This window comes from Dasypus novemcinctus, chromosome 21 (assembly GCF_030445035.2).
Source record: "Dasypus novemcinctus isolate mDasNov1 chromosome 21, mDasNov1.1.hap2, whole genome shotgun sequence".
In the NCBI taxonomy this organism is placed as follows: Eukaryota; Metazoa; Chordata; class Mammalia; order Cingulata; family Dasypodidae; genus Dasypus; species Dasypus novemcinctus.
Window position 1 is genome coordinate 12,330,303 of NC_080693.1, and position 15,137 is coordinate 12,345,439.

A 15,137-nucleotide genomic window follows, 5' to 3' on the forward strand; every position below is an offset into this window, starting at 1 on the left:
TTGCTTATTAAGACTTTCCATTCTCAGGGTATGAATTTTAAGGGCTGATCTCAAGATATTTGACTCCTTTGTCCTCCAATATTAGCAAATTATGCTGTTAATATTACACAATCAAAAACAAGTCTCTACTTTGAACATCTTCTGTACATAGAGTTTAATTCATTCATGAACAAAACAAGGCATAGCAAGTATGCTATGTAACATCTCTTTTTAGGTATGTTCCCTATATAATTGTCTAAAGAGAATGCTAATTTTTTGCCCATTTTGTGAAAATAGCACATAGAATCATCCAAATAGTGAAGCAGACTTGGCCCAATGGATAGGGCATCCACCTATCACATGGGAGGTCTGCAGTTCAAACCCTGGGCCTCCTTGACCAGAGTGGAGCTGACCCATGTGCAGCACTGATGCATGCAAGGAGTGCCATGCCACGCAGTGGTGTCCCCCATGTTGCAGAGCCCCACATGCAAGGAGTGCACCCCATAAGGAGAGCCACCCAGCATGAAAGAAAGTGTAGCCTGCCCGGGAATGGTGCTGCACACACAGACAGCTGACACAACAAGATGATGCAACAAAAAGAAATACAGATTCCCAGTGCCACTGATAAGGTTTGAAGTGGTCACAGAAGAACACTCAGTGAATGGACACAGAGAGCAGACAACTTGGGGCGGGGAGGAGAGAGGACTAAATAAAAAATAAATCTTTAAAAAAAAAAAGAATCTTCCAAATAATTTGAGCTTGATGGGGCAAGGGATCACCCACAAACATGAGTTACGTTGCTTGGTTGTAATCATTGCTCTTGTCAGAGTTACTGCTCATAGAGCCTTGAAAGCTTCTGCACAATCACTGGCATGGCAGTTGGCTTGTCAGAAGCAGACTGAAAGGTCTTGAAAAAAGCATAATGGAATCCCTTGAAAATGCCACTTGAAACCAAGATGGTAGTGTACACCTGAATATCTAAAATTTATGTTTCCACTGTGAGGTCATCCTGTCAAATCTTTTTAAGGGAAAATCAAGAGAACAGTTATAAAGAAAAGAAAGCCATTTATTTAAACACTCTCCTAAAAGATGTAAAATCTGACCATCACTTTTCATCAAAATTTCTAACCAACAGAAGCAAACAGAATTATGCAATTTGTGTGATCCCAGGATCCAAAGCCATTAAAAGACTTAATTGAAGGCTCCTTTGCTGAATGAATACAATAGGATTTGTTTTAACCCACTGTGAATGAACCTCTGGAATCAATACATTTTATCAAGGAAGGTGGTTAATTAGAATGAACTCCATGTATAACTCAGTTTCTTGACTCAATTATCTCAGAAATTTTCTCACATTAGCCATCACTCAGTAAATTTCTTCACTGGGAAGTGTTTCCTTGCCTGAGTAGTCTCAAAATATATTTATTTATTTTTCCTTTATTGAAGTTTTCTTTTAATTATTCCTAAATAATAAATTTAGTGATTTTCCTCATTTTTAGATATTTATTGCATTGAGTGACAAATTTCTTTCTTTAAACTAACATTTCTTATGCACTTATTACTTTATATAAGTTGGTTTCTTTCTCATTTACTTTGTGATATGAAAATTTCATATTTAACTGGATCATGAGTATATATCTCTTTCAAAGTTGTTATGAATTAATTAGGTAAAAATGTATTCAAGGTGAAAAACAAAATTTTAGGGTGAGTAAACTCTACAATCCAATGCAAGGAAATATTTACACAAGACTTTAGGTCACACAGGTGTAACATAAAATAAAATTAAATATTGGCATGGATTGATATTTAGGTGAATAATTGAAGGACCAGATTTTCATAATGTCATACATAACACCTAATTTCTTAAAAATGTTTGAGAAATAACATATGTAAGAAGGAAATAATGAGATAGCTGTACCCAGCAGCAAGACTTCAATTTCTGAAAGTGGATCATTCAACCTGTAATTTTAAAAATAATGACAAACTCAATCAACAGAGTTATGAAATGATTCATCTTAATGAATAGAAAATTCTTTCACTGTGCAAATAAGTAGGCTTACACAATTTTTTCCTTAGTTCCCATTTTTGTGAAGTATTTATTTATTTTTCTCACTTTTTAAGAATTATAATATTAGTTTTGTTCCATCACTGGCTTGGATTACCATTTACTTAGATTTCATTTTTAATTTTAAGTACCCAAATTGCTTTAAATGATAACATCCCCATTTTCCAGGGCTGTTATGACAAACTCCACATGCTGTCTTACAACCAGAATTTATCACCTCAACTTTTGGAAGTTAGAAAACTAAAATCAAGGTCTTTAATGGCCGTGTTTTCTCTCTGATATCTATAGAGTTCAAGGTTTGAATAGCTACAAAACTTGGGGGTCCTTGGCTTGTATCTCTGCTATCACATAGTTACATCTCCCTCCCTGTGTATGCTCTTTAACTTTCTACTGAATTCTGTCTTCTATTGACTTTGACTGGCTTTTTACTTCTTTTAAGGATCCAGCAATATGGATTAAGTCTCACCATGACTAATTTGCATATTCTAAATGTAATCTTCAAAGGTCCTATTCATAAATGAGTTCACACCTTAAATAGTGACAATATCTTCAAAAACCCTATTTGCAAATGGGTTCACTACTCCAGGAAAACAGCTGAAGACTTGAATGTGTCTTCATGTGAGACATGATTCAATCCCAACTGTCTGCTTCTGGTTTCCAAAATGACATGTTCCCAAAAGCAAAGCAAACTCACCTTGCCCCAATATCCCAAGAAAGCTACAGAGAAAGCTAAGCCAGGTGCTGCAAGGAGGGCTATGGGACCACCAGGTAGAAGGGCCTGGAATTACACATTGATGTGACACATTGTGACCAGAATGACAAGAGGGAGACAACCCTTGCCACAGTGTGGGAAGATGGAGCCTGGGAGAAAGCTCAGCAGGGGAAGAGTGGGAGGTAGATGGAGTTTGGCCAGAGAAGAGACTAGGAAGGCATCTGCTGGGGGCAGAGCCTCAACTGAGGATTAACTGGGGGAGGAACTACCTCCCAGTCCTATTGTGTTGATCTGCAGGATTCATATTAAATGGGAGATAGACCAAAAGAGGGAGAGTTCACTCACAGGGGAGAGTAGTGAACACAGAAAAGCATTTAGTGTAAGTCTTAGGAGGGGTGACCTGATATTTAGCCAATTTATTTTGTTTAGCAGCAAATCACTAGGCCAGGACTCAGTCCAAGGAGGATTATCTGAGGCTGCTTGTACGTGAAAGCAGAGATGGCAGCGACTCAGGGCACAGGCAGCCCACCACAGAGGTTGAGAGGAGGCACTTTTATCTGACTCTAAATACAATTGGATGGCTCTGGAAGGATTCTGGCACACACACAAAAATGGATGGATTTCATCTCATTTTAACCTCATCATGGTATAGACTGAGACAGCAATCCAGGAGTGAAAGTGAGTTTCTTAAACTCACACAGCCCTCCCCAGTCCTGTTGTGAATTTTATTGAATGCTACATCCATCTGTTTATTCCATGTTTGTCTGTGTATTATCTACATGGGAAACAAGACTGTGGAGTTTGCAGTATTCTCCCCACTTAGGCTTGATTTTGCCATTGGGAGCCAGATGCTAGAATGATTCCAACTGTGTCAGTTAGGAGCCTGGGGAGGCCTTGGTGACTAGTCTGGGGTCACAAAACTGAAAAGAAGGAGTAGCTGGGTCTGAACCAGACTGGATCTCCTCATAGCTGGGGACTGAGCTGCACATAGGCCTTCCCAGGTAGCTGTGGGGAGGGACGTGTTGGCAGAACTGTGTCCAGTTAACAAGGTGATCTAGGTGAGGAGGATACACAGACAGACATGCACAGGGACTTTTGTGGAGTTCTTACAGTTGAGGGACCCAGGTAAAGGGACCAAAGAAGGTGACCTCACTTCCTTGGTGAGAGACCCCAACAGAACTTGGAACTCTGGTAACGAGGCACCCAGATTCCAAAGGCAGCCCCTTCCCAGCTCACTTGGCAGGAGACACCCAAGAAGGAACCATGTTCTCCTGCTGTATTCCTAGTTCATGAGGCTGCAGCCTCAACCAAGTCAGGAGTGAGTCCCCATTGTTTTCAACATTGGCTCAGGTCGCAGTCACAAATTCCTTGGCCATCATACAGGAGGTACCCAAAGGTAATGTGGGGTGAGTGAGGGACAGCTAATTCAGCACATGCCACCTACTCTGCTTTTGCTTGGGCAGCTCCATGTCCCACCAACCTCCCAGTGAGTAGAAGACATGAGCAGTGGGACCACCTGGGATGGAGCAGACTGTCAGGAATGGGAACCCAGTAGGTCCTTCCCTGTCATCTGCCAGATCATGGCTGGAAGGGTGGGAAGTCTCATCTTGGGGTGACTCCCATGTGTACCAGTGTTAACCCTGAGCTCTCAGGTGTCATCTCCTCTCCAGTGGAGCTGGAGAGGGAGCAGGCACCCATCTGTGTCTGATCAGGGTCCCAGCTCAAACAAGGAGAAGCTTCCCTTGTGGAGTAGGGCAGTCCACTTGCTGATGTCTCTTGGCCAGTCTGCTGGGCACTGTATTCACAGAGCTCCATGCAGGTGGCTGTCGAGGAGCTGGAGGGTGGCCTCATCTACACCATCTCTCTGTAGAAGATGCAGGTCCATCACAGTCCCAGCGTTGGTTCTAGGTGGGAGCAGGTGACAAATGAGGTCCTGCAACAGTAGGGGAGCACCCCAGGTCCTTTTCCCCACCCTAGCCTCTCCCTTGCTTTCTTCCAGGAATTTCACACCTGAGTGACCTAGTATCCTGCTTCCTGAGAAACCTGGGTCCCCACCAATCACCCACCACAGTGCCATTCCACAGACCAGGAGGCAGATCTCTTCAAATGGTTAAAGGAATAGCAGAAAGGAGTCTTTTCCATGGGGTTCCCCTCAAAGTAGGTGGAAGGGTGGGCTCACTTCACATATATGTGTTTTTTGCTGCTGTATTTTTGTTTACACTCCCTAGCCCCATGTCCCCAGCAGCAGTCTTTGTGAGCTGCTCCAAGCCATACAGCTCTCTCACTTAGGTTCTTGCTGTCACCAATAACTTTCCCCTTCTCCTTCTCCTTCCCAGGTCAGGAGCTGAGACCTGACTTGGCTGCCCAATATTCCAGAAGGGAGGCAGCTTAGAGCAGTGATTTGGCCTTTGGTGCTGCTGGACCTTGAACTGTCCTCCCCTGTGGCCCTGTCAGCACTGCTGCTCTGAACACCTCCCACTTACCCTGATCCCTCCTGCCCCTGGTAGAGGTTCCCAGGAAAGGGATGACTGAACAGAGGACACGCAGACATCACTTTCAACAGTGAAGGCTAAATACCTAAGGCTGGAGCAGTTCAGTTATCACCAGCTGGCTCTTTGGGTAGGAGAGTCCCTGCACCCTGCCTGGAACAGGCTCTTTTCATTTTCCTTCATTTTCCTGATCTGGGGTCAGGGTGGCAAATGGCATAGTCTTGTGGTTCTAGCTCCGTGAGCAGTGAAGTCCTGAAAGTTGTTTACTAACCAGGTGGGTCTGCTGTTCTCTGAGGTGTCCGTTCAGATCCTCTGGACTGCAGGGGCCTTTCTTTCCCCAGGGCCACTCCAGCTTTCTGCCCCTTGCTGAGTCTAGAATCTCATCTTTCAATTATTTCCTCACCTCAAATTCAATTTTAAGGCTGAGGACCTTTCTCTGCCAGAGGCACACACATTCCCCCTTGGCCTCAAGTCACTGAGGGTTTAGGTGTAGCAGGTCTGCCCACAGCCCCAGCATCACCTGGGGGTCTACAATTCTGCCTCCGACCACTTGTGCCTCTTCTGTCCCACCCTAAAGGAAGAACAACTCAATCCTCATGGGGAGGAGAGCCACACGCTGCGGATGGTCAAGGCACTCAATTGGGAGAAGCTGGTGGATCACCTGGTGCCCGCCTTCCAGGAGGGCAACCTCATGTATATCAGCATCTTTGTAACATACTGGGTCTTCACCACCACTGAGCAGGTCCTAGACTGGTTGTTCCACAGGTAAGAGCCAGCCCCATCCCTGACCACTTGACTGCCCTGCCCCCAACTTGCTTGTGTCTCAGAAATGTCATTTCACCCACTGGCCTCGTGTTCCTCCTTGGGACGGGGAGTGGTTAAAGAAAAACACTTCAAGGTTGATTATAAGGTCTAACTGGGAGAATCCATGGAAAGTGCTTCCCAGAGCCTGACTCAGTGGACAGGGTGGCTGGAGTGGCAGTGCTGTTCCTAGGCAGGACTTTCCTCTTCCCAATGAAGAAGCTCTCAGTCTCTCCCCTTTACTTATCCCAGTTTTCTCATTTCTAAAGGAGGTTTGAGACCTTTTCAGTGCCTCCAACCTTGGTGTGGTCAAAGTAGGGATCTTTGTAGGCCAACAGAGGGTCCAGACTCACCTTAGGTCTGAGACGGTGCTGCTTAGGACTCATTGCTTCACCAAAGAGTGTCTATTAGTTGCAGACACTTTCTGAAGCATGTAGCTCCATGGAGTGAACAAAGTGGACAAATTTTCCTGCTCTTCTGGGTTCTATTAGAGTTGGAACTGCAGGCAGTAACACGAGTCATCTTAAGCAAGGGTTGTACTTAGTAAGTTAGCTGAGACACACTCACGGTCTCCCCTAGATATGGACGTAAACGCCATGTCAGTGGCAGGCAGGACATATGCCTTGAAATGAAAAAGTGAGTGCACTTTGGGAGAGGGGGAGGGGCTTTCCTCACCTGAGACCAGTGTGGGGAGTTGGGTGGTCGGTGGCGGGGAAGGGCTGGGCAGAACCCTGGGCCCCACTCATTCTATGATCCCCCTGGAGGGCTGAGTCTAGAGGCTTCCCCCTCCAATTGGAAAGGAGTCAAAGGAAGCTGTGGGTGGGGTCCTGAGGTACTGGCTGCAGAGGACCCTGGGAGCTCATTGTCAGTCTCTGAGAGAATCCTTTCCTACCACAGCACCAAGACCCCAAAACATCATTTCATGCAAATCCACGATAGGAGGTGGTTAGGAGCCTGCTCCAAATCTGCCTTGGACCTCAGTCCTGTCTGCCTCTTGCACGGATGGCAGGGCCAGCTGTGCCCCTATCATTAAGGAGGGCAGTGTCAGTGGGAAGAGGAGACACGTGACACATGGCAGAAGATGAGGCAGCCCCTCAGGCCAGAAGTTACTGGGTGGGGGCCAGGAGGGCCCAGGACAGAAGGACAGACCCTGTCCTCTCATTACTCACATATTGATGAAACTTCTACTGTGTGTTAGTGCCAGGCTAATAACAAACCAGTCAAAACTCTTCCCTGTCCTTATGGGCTTTATGTTCCAGTGGGAGGGTCCCTGTGGGCAGTGTGGAAGAAAGGCCATTTTCTGCCTCTACTGCCCACCCACCTGCCCTCAGCTTCCTCTCCTCCCTCCTGAGCACCTGGTTGAACCAGTACTCTGAAGATTTCCTACAACCTGCAGACTCTCCCTGCCTCAAGCTGCTGGTGGCCCATGGCCAGGTGCATTTACCTGGCTCTGCCCTGGAGCACCAGGCCATAGTTCTCTTTCAGAGAGGAGTCATCCTGAACCCTTTGAGGCAGACACCCTGTGCTCAGGGTGGTAGCACAAGAGCTTGTAGGGTGGGGGCCAGGACTGGACCACATAGACAGGCCCTACCAGAGATTGCCCTTGGGCCAGGAGCAAGGAGGAGCCTTAGACAAGTCACCTGGGAGACTGCAGTCTGGGAACACCTTTTCCGGCTGGATATTGCCCTTGAGATTGTGAGATCTTCTCTGTATTTGAAAGACACTTAGAGCAATTCATAGTGTGGGACCTACCTCTTCTCCAGTTCCTTTGTCAGCTCCAGAGCTGCAAATGCCTCCAGTGCAACCTGTGTCACCAATTCCACCACCTGCAGCAAACACAGGGGTGGTTCCAGAGGTTGATTTGGCTCCATTGCCACCTCTACTGCCAGCTACTGAGTTTGCACCAGCGCTTGCTCTGGAAGTAGTTCCTGATGCATTACTTGTTGTAGCACCTACTCCTGAGTTGAAGGTGGCTCTAACACCACCACAACAGCCACCCAAAATGTTAGGATCCATGTCTGTCCTGAAACAAGACCATCATATATGTCATCAACTGGAGCACCTTCTCAGGAGGTAGAGGCAGCTACATCACAATCAGCACATGTTCCAGAGCCTGGGTCTCCAACAATGCACCAGATGCAGTGCAAGAGGCAAGCCCAGTTCCACCTACCTTGCGACCTGGAGGTAGAGCCTGCTCCTTCAGCATCAGAAGCACCAGCTTTAGTGCTTGAAGAAGCTTTGATGCCACCTCCACTGCTCCCTATGGAGGTAGCACAAATAGCCACTCTGAAAGTAGAGCCACATGCTGCCAGACTGGAGGAGGTCACATCACCATCTGCATCACAAATTCCTGAGCTGGAGGCAGTCCCACCACCACCTCCAGTGCCACCTGCAGTCTATGTCAGTATGCATTCTGGAACTACAGCCTGTTTACTCACCTTCAGTAGCACCAGCTCTTGAGGGGAACGATTGTCTGGCAGCACCACCAGAGCCACTGCCAGAACTAAAGTCAGCAGCAGGGCAGGTTACAACATAAGAACCTTCCTGCCCTTGGCCTGAGACCTCAGACCACCAGCTGAGTGAGGAGAAGGCTAACCTCCTGGCTTTCTCTCCTCAGCTAGTGGCAGAGCAGTTGACATGGATGGATGTGATGAATAGTTGTGATCAGCAGGGTGAATCTGGGCAGATCTTCCTCCCAGGATCTGCCACCCCAGCCTTAGCATCCTCTGATCCAGAATCTTAGGATCTTGTTCCAAAGCCTGGCTACACTCCCAGCATTGTAACCTGAGCAAGTTTATTAATCCTTAAAACTGCACTTCCCCTCTCTAGAGAGGAGCTATAGAACACTAAACATACCTGCCATACACACCAACTGTGAAGATCACATGAGAGCAAAGAAATAGAAAGCCTGAGGAGGCTTGGCCATTGAGGGTTGAAGGGAGCTCACTGAGGTGCAATCAGCTCCACAGGTGGCCCGCTCTGTTCTGGGGTCTCCATAACATTGACACTAATAAGACCCTGATGTGCACTGGATCCTTTGACAGTCACCCAAAACCTCTGCCCACCCAGGGACCCAGTACCTGACTGCTAGCAGGCCCAGGGGGCATTATCAGGAGGGACCATGGTACCATCTGAGCCTGTGGAGGCATGAGGCACCTCCCATGCTGAAGTTCATGAGAGGGACTTGAAAGTGCAGCTTTCTCTTCCCAAATAGGCTTGTGCTCTGGGTCACTTGAGTGTTAGGGCCCCTCAGGGACAGAAAACACCCCTTGTCCTCACCACTGGACCCTGACCTTGGCCTTTAGGGCCTGCATTATCTGAGCTGCATGGATGTGGGACCTGCTGACATCTCCTCTTCCCAGGAGCTGTTCAAGAAGGTGGTGCCCTATCACTGGGCACCACGTGGTCCCAGCACAACAAATAGGACAAGGAGTATATATAAACCCCCATCTGTGACATCATCACCCAGTTCAACCAGTGTAACCAACTGTGTCATCACAGCCTGCCTTGGGGACCAGAGTATGGTGGCCCTGGACAGGTCCAGGGTGGTGGATTACTGGATCAAGGTGGCCAGGGTATGCTCAAGGGGCCCTCTCTGGAGTCCTGGAGCCCTTCTGTGATCTTATTGGCTCTCAGTCCTGCAGGTCCTCTCTGGCCTATAGCACAGCCTTACACTATCTTCACCTATCACTGAGGCTACTGTCTCAGGTTGAGTGTGGTTGTCCCTCTCTGGGTCCACAGCATGCCCTCAGGATCTCCCTGTGTGTTTGTCTCATCCTAGAGGAGAGATGTCAGCTGAGGGGCTGAAGCTGGAGCAGGGGGGCACTCAGACCACATCTCACTGCTCATTCTTCCTCCCTTCCCAGGAGTGCCAAATCCTCAAAAACTTCTCATTCTATGCCATCTTCTCTCCTCTTGAAAGCCATTCAATTCACTGTCTTAAGACATGGGAGGAAGTTTCCAGATGGGCAGGGTACTCCTGGGACACCAAGTTGGACCAGGGACCTTGTGGGGGCTGGACATTGCCCTTCGGGGAGCCTAGGAGGCAGTGGCTCCTGGGCAAGGACCAGGTGGCATGCAGCTTTAGGTTGATGAGATCAAATGTTCTACCTCAGCACTGGTTCCCGTCACTGTCAGTTAGAGTTGAACCAAATGGGAGCATGTTAAGTGTTTACTTCTCAGCACCACTCTCTGTCCATTGAAATCTACACATCAGAACCAGCTGCTCAGCTCCAAAGTCCCATGATGTCCTGTAGCACTCAGAAGTACCACCCACCCAGGCAGCCCAAGTCCCAGGTGGCTAAATTAAAATGGATTAACCTTTATACACTCCTACCCACTCCCACCCTTCTCCTTCCTTCTTGCCTTCCCCCAGGGACAGCTTCCACCTCTTTCAGATGTTGTCTGCCATTTTCTCACAGAGTTGGGAGTTGATCATCAAGGTAAAGAGGAGGCTGGAGGGTCAGGGCTCAGGTGGTGGGGATGTTAGTTTTTCACTGAAAGTTTCTTTGAAAACATCCGTCTGGCCTTTCTGGTTGAAGATGTAGAGGGATATGCTTGATTCATGGGCAGGTGAAGGGTCATGTAGGGCAGTAGGCTTGTAGTTCTTGGGTTCAGTGGAAGTGGCTGGGATGTTCCAGGAGGAGATGATGAATTGGCAGGATGAGAAGTCTCCATCTGAGTGGGAGGGCCTCATAACTGCCTTGTTACTAATGATATGTGTGCCAGAGAGCTACGAGAAATATATGGAAGACAGGAAACCATGGCTGTCCTTCCTGACCATAACCGGAAGCTTCTACATTAAAGTGGAAGCAAAATTTCAATGCCCAGTGCTCCTGGCAGCTCCCACCTTACCTGGATAATCAGACCTGGCACCTTGGAGACACATTCCTGAGTGCATGCTGGGACTTGTCTGCACACAGAATATTCTAAGTGGACCCCTGGAGAGGGGATGCCCTTGGTATGGCTTCAGGCAGAATTTGGGGTCTCCACTCCTCTTGGCTGGGGCTGGCAGGAGCTGCTTACCTGAGCATCCAGAGAAATCCCATCCTCAAGCTCCATGGTTGGGATGACACAAGGCCCCAAACTACACTCAGAGGCCAAGAAAACCAGACACCAGTTACTGGTGGTCTGTGGTGGGGTGAGGTCAGCTCAGATGTGACCACTGTCTGAAGGGAACAGATGGTGTCCTCTGAAGCACCTGAGTGAATCAGTCCAAGTTGATATCCTCTTGGGGCTCTGTGTCCTCATGTGGAAAGGAGGCATGACCATCTAGTGTTGCCACCCTCACAGTGAGATGACAAGGCTCAAGGGAGAAAAGGAACATGGTTGAGCATTCTCATGACTCTGAGGGGTAAAGCATAATGGCCAGAGCACCCTTGGTGCTAGCATGCAACACTAAGGCCTCTGGACTCCCAATGAGGGGGTTTAGGTCTCTGTCCTTTCAACGGAGATAAACAGGTTCAGGGAGGCCAGTCTGCTTGTACAAGATCATGCAGGGGACATCAGGCATATGATGGCAGCAGATTTCCAACTTCCCACTTGATCCAAGTGTCCAAGACCACAGGGACAATATTTGAGGGATGGAGGGCCCCACTGACCTAGTCCTCAACCCTGGCAGGAGGAGATCTGCAAGTTCGCAACCTTGGAGTTGAAACCCACAAGAGCCCAGAAGAAGGTGCAGCAGCTGAAGAAGGTGAGTGTGCCTGAGGCCGGGAGCGTCAGGGAGGAGTGGCCCCAAAGTTAACATGGGGCCTTCCTCTAGCCCATCCCTCTTGGCCCCTACACCTGGAAAAGCCTCCCTTCAATGTCCCTGGAAACTTTAGGCCCATGAGCTGTGGGAATCCTGGGGGACTAGTTGTAGCCAGTCAGGGTAAGAATCTGGAAGAGCTGACACAGAGTGGATTGGATAAGGGAGGAATTAAACTTGGTGACTTTAGAAAACCCAGTGCTGGAAGGTGACTGCAAAGGAGTTTGTGGTCCTTGGAGTCTGGAAGGGGAACATAGGGAGTGAGAGTTAAGTGTCTGACACTGACCAGGGAAGGCTGTGTGGTCCTAGGAGTCTGAGATTGAGAAGTTTTCAGGGCATGGTCTGGGGCACATCTCAGAGTCTGTGCTCATCCCCACCCAGCCCACTCAGAGTCTGTGCTCATTCCTACCCAGTGCCACAGGGTGTTATCTGGGGCATTGTCCCATGCCTGAGGACATTTCTCACTCAGTTTTTGGTGGTGGGCCATGCAATGCAGGAGTATCTAGAAGTAAGTGAGTCTGGGGGCAGGGGCAGGGTGGGAAAGAGACCCAGAGGCTTGGGAGAAGAGGCCACTCCCTGAGCCCTGAACTCTCACCAGTGGGCATACAGGGTCTCCTGAAACCACACAACCTCCTGGAAGCTGGAGTGCCATGAACGTTTTGAAAATGAATAAAGGAGGCTTGTCCAAGGGCCCATCTCTTCATTGTCATCAGAGGCTGGGGCTAGAAGTTCTCTCTGTCTCCACTCTTGGTCTCCACACCTGGTGCCCATTGCCTGCCTGGTTCCATCCCTAGTCTGGGATGCCCTGTTTATGTTGAACCCTGCATTAATGCAGTGTGACATGGGCTCAAGGGCTATGGGTATGGCAATGGATGGGGGCCCTTCATGATGGATGTAAACTCTCCCTTCCAGGGGAGGATGGTCAATTTTGACAAAAGGAGGAAGATAAGCAGCTGTGGCCATCACTGCTGAGGTGGTGTTGGAATGGGGTGTAGGATGGAAAACAGACCTTCCTGGGAAGGACACCCCCAGGCAACATGCAGCTTCCTCTTAGTTTGATGGGGAGATTTTAAGGAGAAAAGACAGGGCCGAAGCCTTCTTCTGAACGGTGGGGGTTATACTTGGATGAAAGACACCTTCATGGGGGATCAGCTGTATGAACTCAGCTCTGAGGGCAGGTAGGGACTGGAAGGGAGTGGAGATGTTAGGGACCCACAGGAGCAAAACAGCCACTGCCCCCCTTCCCACCTTGCAAGCACACCCAGGCCTCGGCAGTGACTATTCCTTTCCTCTGGCTCCAGGAATACCAGATGATCACTGAGCTCCAGCAGCTCCAGGCAGGCTGCTGCTATGACTCTCTTATGACCAATGAGCAATTTGGGGCCTGGTTTGGAGACATGAAGCAGCTCAGCAAGAAATATAGGTGAGGCCAACACAGCATCAGGTCACGGTAGCTGTGGGATCACCATTGAGGTTCCTGGGTCATCATAGGATCTGTTGCCTGAGGACAGCTGGGGTACCCAAATGCCAGCTGCTGTGCAGACAGTGGGAAGGAAACCTGAGGTGTGGCTCCTGAGACTCTACAGCTGCCACTCTGCCCTGCAGCTACCACCTGTTTTGTAAGCTGGAGCCCCCATCCCACTTGGCCAGTAAGAACTTTAAGGACAAACACCACCTGGAAGGCATCAAGCCTTTGGAATGAAGAGTGAGTTCCCCATCAAGGATGGGCAAAGGTGGGCTGGTTCAGGGCTCATGGAAGCTTAGGCTAAGTATGGTCTTGGGGGGCCTGACAATTTAGCCCAGGGATCCCAGCTCCACTCCGAACCAAGCCTGTGAGTTGGGTGAGTTGTCCCATCCCTATGCCTGTTTCCTCTTCTGTGAAATGGGGTGATGCTGCATGATCTCTAAGGGAGTCAGAGTCCCTGTCTACTATGAATGGAATGACCACTTAGCAGGGTGGTAGCAGGGGAGAAGTTTGCTTGCATTCCAGGGGAGGACCCCAAGGTAAGCCGACCTATCCATCCAGCTGCCAGGCCCCTGACACTGAGTCCAGTGGTAGCAGCACCCCCTACTTCAGTGTCCAGCTCCAGTGTGGCCCTGACTTCTGCAGCAGGAATGCAGCTGACTCACCTGACACACATGAGGCCAGCTTGTCAAGCTCTAAGGTGAAAATCCACCTGGACCATGTCCCAGAGTCCCCAAGATGGCCATGAAATGATGGTGAGTGCCCATCTCATCCCATGTCAGCCCTTGCCCTCACCCTTCTTCTCCTGTGCCTGCTTGGCCTTCTCTGGTCCACAAATAGGTCAAGAATTGTTGACTCCTACAGAATTTCTAGACACTCCTAGAGATTCTAGAGCCACCCTAGGGTGCCCCAAGGCACCAGACCTTCTGCTGATCTTGCTGTCACCCACAGTTGGGGCAGTCAACCTCTGCATCAACACAGAACTCCTCTGTTATCACATCAACATCTAGAGGAATGTCCTCCTCCTTCTCCACCATCAAACTCTGGGCCAGATGTTTCATCCCCAGGTGCCACAACCCATGGCCACCCTATAAGTGGCATGTGATTGACTATTGCATTGTCCATGTTAGCCTGGAGGACAATGGCCAGCAGTACAAAAGCATCATGGTGAGCTGGGTGTGAAGCTATTCCCTGGGGCCCATCACTGGACACATAAGAAATGACATGTTCCCTCTTTGCTATCCTGGAGCGGACTTCCCAGTTGTTGGGGATGGACAGACAGCCACCTCAAGAGACAGGAAGAGTGTGAGCTTGATGACAGTCAGGGCTCAGATGGTGGGCATAGGGGCTGAGGCTGGCATGCTGAGGAAGGCCTGGCAAAGGATCTCTGAGGCAGCCCTAAAGAGAAGAATGGAGGGGACAGCCTGCCAGACCCAAGGGGCACATGTGTTTGACCTGCCTGAGGAACAGCCTGGAGGCCAGGGTGATGGAGCAGAGGTCAAGGGGAAGAGTTGAAGTCAGAGAGGTTTTGGGAGCTGGGTCACATCAGGCCCTGTGAGCTGATGGATGAAGCTTGACTTTTCTCATAGGGGGAGATGGAAGTCACTGGCGGGTCAGAGAAGAACAGGGACAGCAGGTAATGTTTGGCTTCAAAAAGGAGATTGGACCTGTGGATGGAGACATAGGCCAGTGACGGGCTGATGCCATGACCCAGAAGGGATTATGGGTTCTTTCTCAGGCTGGTGGCCAAAAAGGTGTGAACAGGAGTCAGATCCTGGAAGGGATGTATAGATGGAGCCACCCCAGCATCCACTGCACAGAGGCTGGCTGAGCTGCCATGTTACACACCCTCCCTGGGCTGCATTTCTCTTGTAGAA

General features: G+C 49.2%; 1 protein-coding gene across 2 annotated transcripts; it reads left to right on the forward strand.

The window, feature by feature from the left end:
• The first annotated feature begins 4,009 nt into the window (after positions 1 to 4,009).
• Positions 4,010 to 13,997, forward strand: LOC131274857 (ral guanine nucleotide dissociation stimulator-like). 2 transcript variants are annotated; one of them, XR_009182181.2, is made up of 6 exons: positions 4,010 to 4,152; positions 5,823 to 6,010; positions 11,667 to 11,741; positions 13,097 to 13,218; positions 13,401 to 13,500; positions 13,822 to 13,997. XR_009182181.2 is itself a non-coding variant. In XM_058283217.1 (5 exons), exons 1-4 carry the CDS (start codon positions 10,444 to 10,446, stop codon positions 13,495 to 13,497), a joined length of 339 nt encoding a protein of 112 aa, XP_058139200.1. In that variant the 5' UTR covers positions 10,431 to 10,443; the 3' UTR covers positions 13,498 to 13,500; positions 13,822 to 13,997. The 2 variants fall into 2 exon arrangements, 1 of the variants encoding a protein (XP_058139200.1); XM_058283217.1 differs by lacking the exons at positions 4,010 to 4,152; positions 5,823 to 6,010 and adding an exon at positions 10,431 to 10,488.
• The last annotated feature ends 1,140 nt before the right edge of the window (positions 13,998 to 15,137 follow it).

Bases quoted from the DNA above. Each gene is read 5' to 3' on its own strand.
- LOC131274857 (XM_058283217.1), top strand. From the start codon at position 10,444: ATGTTGTCTGCCATTTTCTCACAGAGTTGGGAGTTGATCATCAAG. The intron at 11,742-13,096 runs GTGAGTGTGCCT...CTCTGGCTCCAG, and splicing joins AGGTGCAGCAGCTGAAGAAG to GAATACCAGATGATCACTGA. The intron at 13,219-13,400 runs GTGAGGCCAACA...TCTGCCCTGCAG, and splicing joins CAGCTCAGCAAGAAATATAG to CTACCACCTGTTTTGTAAGC.